The 6,822-nt window shown below is 47.7% G+C and overlaps 1 protein-coding gene across 8 annotated transcripts in view; it reads right to left on the minus strand.

The window, feature by feature from the left end:
• Positions 1-6,144, minus strand: part of OTULINL (OTU deubiquitinase with linear linkage specificity like) — a 51,201-nt gene extending 45,057 nt beyond the window's left edge. Inside the window, exon 1 of one of the 8 annotated variants that reach the window (XM_056331108.1) lies at positions 5,694-6,144. In XM_056331108.1, the coding sequence (XP_056187083.1) occupies positions 5,694-5,790 (97 nt within the window). In that variant the 5' untranslated portion in view covers positions 5,791-6,144. Of the gene's footprint in view, positions 1-2,817; positions 2,969-3,152; positions 3,178-5,693 lie in introns of those variants that run through there. The other 7 variants (XM_056331109.1, XM_056331112.1, XM_056331110.1 and 4 more) reach the window with 7 other exon arrangements.
• Positions 6,145-6,822: the final 678 nt, after the last annotated feature.

A 6,822-nucleotide genomic window follows, 5' to 3' on the forward strand; every position in this document is an offset into this window, starting at 1 on the left:
TGCCCATCACTGCTACGTGCCAGCACCACGCCAGCTGCATCAATCCAGGAGTGCAGAAAGGATGCTGTGTGTCCACCGTGCTCTCCCAAAGTAATTCAGGGTCACGTATCAGACTGCAACTCAGATGAGCATTTGATTTTAAGGAGCACTACAACTCCTTTAGACATCAGAATGCCTGAATAATAATGTCATTAGAATAGGACTAATACGGGCCAATGGTAATTTTTACAAAAATAATTTCACAGCCTAAAACAAGAGAAAATTAAGAAGCTCCTTAAGGTAAAGTTAATGCAATTCTGATCGCACCCACAAATGTAGTTATAAAAGTGCAATGAAAGCAGCATATTTATACAACCTTTTGACTCCTGAGCACTGTCTATTCCATTGTGTTTTCAAAACAACTAAATTAAAACCATACTCGTCTCCCCTAACATAGTTTGGCACTGTGATTCAGCTGAGCAGGGTCAGGGCATGCAGCACAGAGGTATTTCTGAAATTGCAAACTCATTTGCCTGGGTAATCATGTAAAGGCAATCATTTTCACACATTAAGCTCAAGAAAAACTGCAGACATTACTAAAAAGCCCTTTAATGTTTGTTGTTACAGCCTCGGTAGATAGGATGTGAGGATTTAACCTGGAAGCTCTATCTGGGCAACAAGGTGAAGTGAAAGTCCTGATGCTGAATGGGAAATCCACACCTATCTCTATCTAGTCAGGCAGTCTAGTCCAAAAAGTTCAAAAAAAAAAAAAAAAAAAAGAAAAAAACCTAATATCCCAATGACAAAAAACCTCAGAACTACAAAAATTAAATATTTTTTTCAGAATTCCAAATCCAAGTGCAGATACTTATCCATAAAAGCATTTGTATTTAATATGCTGACCAGCATTTTAACGCTGCTTTTGCCCTTCAAAATCAATTCTAATACCCTTCACCTAGTAGTATTTTTTATAGCTATGCAAAACTGCAGCTTTTCCTCTCACTGTATGGTGTCCCCCTTGCTATCTAACGACATTATCTGTCCAGCAGTAAAGAAATAGAATTCTTAAGAGAGCACACTTCAGCGACTACAAGGAAGTTCTCTGAGCCTTAAAATCAAAATGGGTCACTTCTTCCTGTTTCACACAATTTACCTCTTTTATTTCATCACTTGCAGAAACTGGAGAGGTCCGAAAGACAGAAGTGGAAAAAACTGTACTTGCACTTACCAGCGATAGAGCAGTTAGCACCACACTAGCTTAAGACTCACCTAGCAAACACCACACAAACCTGTTTTTGTCTCCACTGCAGAAAATGAAAGTAGAGCTGAATGCAATTGGTACAGCTCCTCCAAAGAACAAACCAGTTGGTTAGTATGAAAGGCGGTGCAAAAGGAGAGCTGGATCAGCAACCATCAAAGCAGAAATGTATCCTAAACCGTACAGCAGAAAAACAAGCTTGTAGGGCATGGTGTCTTCATGATAACGTCATGATAAAAGACCACTTCACAGTGATGTATGAAATCACAGAATCATAGAATCATTTAGGTTGGAAAAAACCTTTAAGATCATCAAGTCCTACGATTAACCTAGCACTGCCAAGCCCACCACTTAACCGTGTCCCTAAGTGCCACATATAAACGTTTTTTTAAATACCTCCAGGGACAGTGACTCAACCACCTCCCTGGGCAGCCTGTTCCAGTGCCTGACCACCATTTCCATGAAGAAATTTTTTCCTAGTATCCAACCTAAACCTCCCCTGATGCAACTTGAGGCTATTTCCTCTCGTCCTGTCACTTTCACTTGGGAGAAGAGGCCAACCCCCACCTGCCTACAACCTCCTGTCAGGGAGCTGTAGAGAGCAATAAGGTCCCCCCTGAGCCTCCTCTTCTCCAGGCTGAACAACCCCAGTTCCCTCAGCTGCTCCTCACAAGACTTGTGCTCCAGACCCTTCCCCAGCCCCGTTGCCCGTCTCTGGACACGCTCCAGCACCCCAATGTCCCTCCTGCAGTGAGGGGCCCAAAACTGATCACAGTATTCAAGGTGCAGCCTCACCAGTGCTGAGTACAGGGGACAATCCCTTCCCTTGTCCTGCTGGCCACACTGTCTCTGATACCAGCCAGGGTGCTGTTGGCCTTCTTGGCCACCTGGGCACTGCTGGCTCCTGCTCAGCCAGGCAAGGAGGTCAAGCAGGGGTGCCCGTACACCTTCCCGAATCACGCGCTGACCTCTAATCTCCTTTTTCCTAAGCCATCACCTTTCTGATAGGACCACAAACCAGACTGCAGCACTTCGATTCAGATTCCACACAGGAAAACAGAACAACACCAAAACCAAAACCCAACAACAACAACAAAACAAAAACAAAAACAAACCCACGAAAAAACCAACGCCCCACCAAACAAAACCAGACCCAAACCAAACGCCCCCCCGAGCAGCAGTGACCCCCACCCGACGCACACACGGTGCCGCTCGACACCCACCGCCCCCCCCGTCCGCCGGGAGCGCGCCCAGCCCCGCAGCCCCCCAGGGAAGCCCAAACCCACCTCAAATACATCGACACACACCACACCCCCCCTCGGAGCTGCCAGCTGGTCCCGGCCCGGCCCCAGGTGGCCCGGCCCCGCGGCAGGTGCCTCCCGCCCGGCCCCGCGGGGGGGTCGCACCGAGGCGGTCCCGCCGCGGCAGCCTCCGGGGCAGCTTTCCGCGCGTTGCCATTCCCGTAAAACTGCCCCAAAAAGAGTCAAGCGGAAAATACATTCAAAAATAAAGCAGCAACAAATAAACCCAAACGCCCCGCCGCGGGAAGCCCTCCAGCCCGCCCCCCCGCCGCGCCTCACCCGCTCCGCCGCTCCCCGCCGGCGCCTCCCCGGCACCGAACCCCGGCTGCGGCCGCAACGCCGGCACCGCCCGGGGCGGGGATCCCGCGGGGCCGCCCCCCGCCCGCGGCCCCCCGCTGCCCCGGCACGGCCCGAGGCCGCCCGGCTGCCCCCGGGGGCGGCGAGCCCGTGTCGGGGAGGAGGGCGGGGGGCTGTCCCCCATCTCCCGGCCTGCCCCCAGCCGCGGAAAGCAGCGGGGCTCTCCGTCGCCCCAGCTGTCCCCGCAGCTCCTCCGGCAGCCGGACACCGCCGCGCCGTGTCACGCGATGTTATTTTACATGTTACAGCAGCGGTACCCGTAATGGCATCAGCATCTGTCTGAAACCCAGCCACGAACCATAAACGGAACCCGGTGACTTCGCGGTTGTTGGGGTCTGTCCCTGTCGTCGTCCCCCCTGCCCCTCCATCCCCTGTCCCCTGTGTCGTCCCCCCCCAGTCCCCCCCCCCCCCACTTATTAAATGTTGATTTCCTCACACACTCCCTCATTAGCAAGATTAAATGCATTGATCCAAAAAGAAGTTCACCCTTACTGGGTACCTTCCCTTATAGCAGTCTTTCGGGTGTGATTTGTCCCAGCTGTAGGTAGAGAATTTGCATAGACTGGTGTAATTCCTTTTCTGGTTACACATTAAAGAAAAATTTTCTTCTACCTCCCTAGGGACTTTGCAGGAAAAACAGAAGGGAATTGTAATGGTCTGAACAAGTGACGCAGACTTAAATCTTTTTACAGAGTTACAAGCACTTTGCTCCAGCACAGAGCTAGGACAAACTTACAGCATTGGGTTTTGGTTGGTTTCGGTTTTTCATGGTTTGTTTGTTGTTTTGGGTTTTTTTTCCCCAAAAAAATATAAGATATCAAAATGGTTGGAGATAGAAAATCAGCATTTTTCATGAAACAGTGAAGAGATTTGTACTGTCTGGCATGGATATCAGATTGTTTCTCCGTCCATCTCAGTTAATCTGGGCAAGGAACAAAATAGACAGGAGCTGTTAAATACCCGTGTGCCCCAGTGTGCCGAGGTCTCACTTAGAGGCACTCGCAGAATGTCACGAACACATTTATCCAAGGAAAAGAAAATCTGGGCTTATAAACCAGCTTTCTTCTTGCCTTGGCCAAACCACTGTCGGTGCTGCTTGATGGTTTAGCATTCCAGCCAACTCCAAATCCGCCTCTTTCTACCCTCTCTAACCTGTGCTAAGATTTTAGGATTTAGTAGGTGATTTCCGTGTGCAGACAGACCTGGAAGTTAATGTTTATCTGGTTGCTGACTCATTAGAGAAGAGAGATGAAACACGCCTAGTACAAACACTGCAGGTCAACCCCTGTATCAGCGAGTCCGTCCCGCCTCCCCTCTCTGCCCTCTTCTCGCGGCATTTATTCAGCACCTCAGTGCAATCTAAAGAGTAATACCCTGTGCCCTTCTGCACGGGCTCTTAGGGGGAATACGCCCTGCGACAATGAAGCAGAGAACACTTTCTTGAAACTTTGAGGTGTTTTTTTAACTAACACTGTCCATATGCCTTTTCTTCCTCCTTAAGCTCCTTCTGGACCTCTTCCCTGAGTAGAGAGAGGGAGAGCTCCCTCTACTACCTTTTGCCACTTGTAGGCTTCGGCAGGAGCATGTTGACTCTTCTCCTTGCAAGTTGCTGAGACGGGACAGCCTGTACCCACCTCCGTCCTCTGGAAGCCCCTCCTTGGCCTGGGATGCGGACAGCTCTGGTGGGATTGAGCCAGGTAACACACAGGCCTCCTGCACTCTGTGTTGGACCGGTCAGGGTGTGCCATTCCTGTTAGCTGAATACGAGTTAGGATAATCCTAAAGAGAGCAAGCAAGGTCTAGGTCTGAGCTGGGCTCAACTGCAGAAAGGGGAATATCCGCTAACTGGAAGGCAGTTTCTGTTACAGACGGGGCAGAAGTAGAAACATGATGCTACTAGGGTTCAGAAAGCTTCAGAAAGTGCGAACTTCCCCAAAATATCTTGGAAATCCATACAGTGAGCTAGAGAAGGCCTTACTTAGAGTATGCATTCAACGTTTCTGCAGGAGTTAATGTCTCCCCTTCTTCGCCTCTGAGTGGGCAGCACCTCTGTGGAGACAACAGGAGAGCTCCAGGGAGCTGAAGCTGGAAGCAGCCTGATTCTTTTCCTCTAGACTTTCTGGTCATGGCATTTTGCAGACTTTTGTGATGCTCAGACAAGGCTATGTGCTGACAGCAAACTTCTACTGTTAAGAATACTTACGATATTTCTTTCCTTTAGGGGAGCATTATGAACTTGCCTCTAACGTGGACCTCCAGGATTTTCTGCAGGTCACGGCCTCTCCAAGCTGCTGGCATGACTGTCACTGCCTCCCTCTGCTTGTACCCACAGGAAACTGCATAGCAATTGCAGCAAAAGCTTATGCTGAAAACATTGCTAAGCAAGTGTGAAGACATTACTGCCTCTGTTTAAACCCACAAACGAGCAGAAGAAGCAACTGCTGTCTTCTTGCTCTCACTTGCAGGTGAGCAGCAGGATTATAACCACAGCCCAAAAGAATATAATTCAAAAGGAGTGCGAAAAGGCTCTGCTGAGACAAAGGCTACAGTATCCAATGCAGTAAAAGTAGGAAACCTGGGTGCAGAACTCATGAGAGCTTCACTCTTCGGTTTTTCAAGTCCATTGTTAAGTCAGGAGCAACTTCCCTGTTTATCATCATTTATTACTATTACAAGGTCAGGTATAGTCCAACTCACAGGTAAAAGAAGTGCCCATGCACTATGATCTGCAGCACAGGAGCTTTCTAAAGCTGATCACCATGAGATGCCAAATTTAGAGCACAGCTCTATGAACTTACCAACACTCCTCTTTGAGTGGTTAATTCTGCTTCGTTTTTCTTGCTCAGTGAACCAGTCTCTGTTCTTACTTGCCTTTCCATCATGTCGCCTCTGCATGTCCTTTCCAGAGTATCCCCCAGCTGGCTTTCTTTCCCCTGACTTCTTTTGTTGGGGGTAGAAAAAGAGTCTCTACAGACTCGGCTCGTCTTTGCAGATCAACAAGCTGTGAAAGGATCTGGCTTCCTGTTTCATTTCCGTTAAAGTTTTCAAAGTCACACGGGCTGTGTATGCTTCTCCATATCCAAGCCACAAGAAAAAAAAAATAATCAAGCATAAATCAGCTATTTATAAAGGTCACATTGCTACCTCCCTCTGCGTCTTTCACATTGTTTGAGGGCTGGAGATGGCAGGGTGATTTTCAAACTGATGTACCACCTATATGTGGGTTTTATCTTGGCGGTAGTCCTCAGAGAGTCACAGCCTCTTCTCTTCAACTCCAATGTCATGTCTGATTGCTTAGCATTTAACATTGCTTATCACACAATCAATGCGCTTTCTGGAGAAACACGCTGACCATGAAAAGGAAGCAGGTGGTCCACGCAAGCGTCCCTTCTCTATTAAGATACGGACTGTACTATGTAAAAGTAAAGTTTACACAAACATGATAAAATCCCTTCATAAATACAGGATTTTTAACAAGAGTAAGCAAAGGGTCCCTCAAGAGATTCTTTGCTTTCCCCTCCTCACTCATCATTTTAAGTTAAATGAGACCAGCGGTTTCTCTACAGTCTAAGACTACTAATTGCTTCTTAATTACACTTTTGGAAGATATATCCCAATACCATAGCTTACAAGTTCACTAAATTCAGACTCCCGCTCTGAAAATACCCACAAGTTCTTGTTTCAGAGGCAGAAGCAACCATTTGCCCTGCCAGATTCCTCTTCTGTTGACTGTCGCTCCATGTTACAGATGGATTTTGAAAAAAATTGCTGGAACTTGTGTGGTTACTGATTCACATTTCTGTTTCATTGGAATGTTGATTTCCCTTTCTATATCTTTTATTACATTATTTTTGTTAAACTAGTTTTAAAATGCTACTTCTCCATTATCACCCTTGGATTAGGAGCATTTACTAAAGCAAAAATAAA

This window comes from Falco biarmicus, chromosome 3 (assembly GCF_023638135.1).
Source record: "Falco biarmicus isolate bFalBia1 chromosome 3, bFalBia1.pri, whole genome shotgun sequence".
NCBI classification, from domain to species: domain Eukaryota; kingdom Metazoa; phylum Chordata; class Aves; order Falconiformes; family Falconidae; genus Falco; species Falco biarmicus.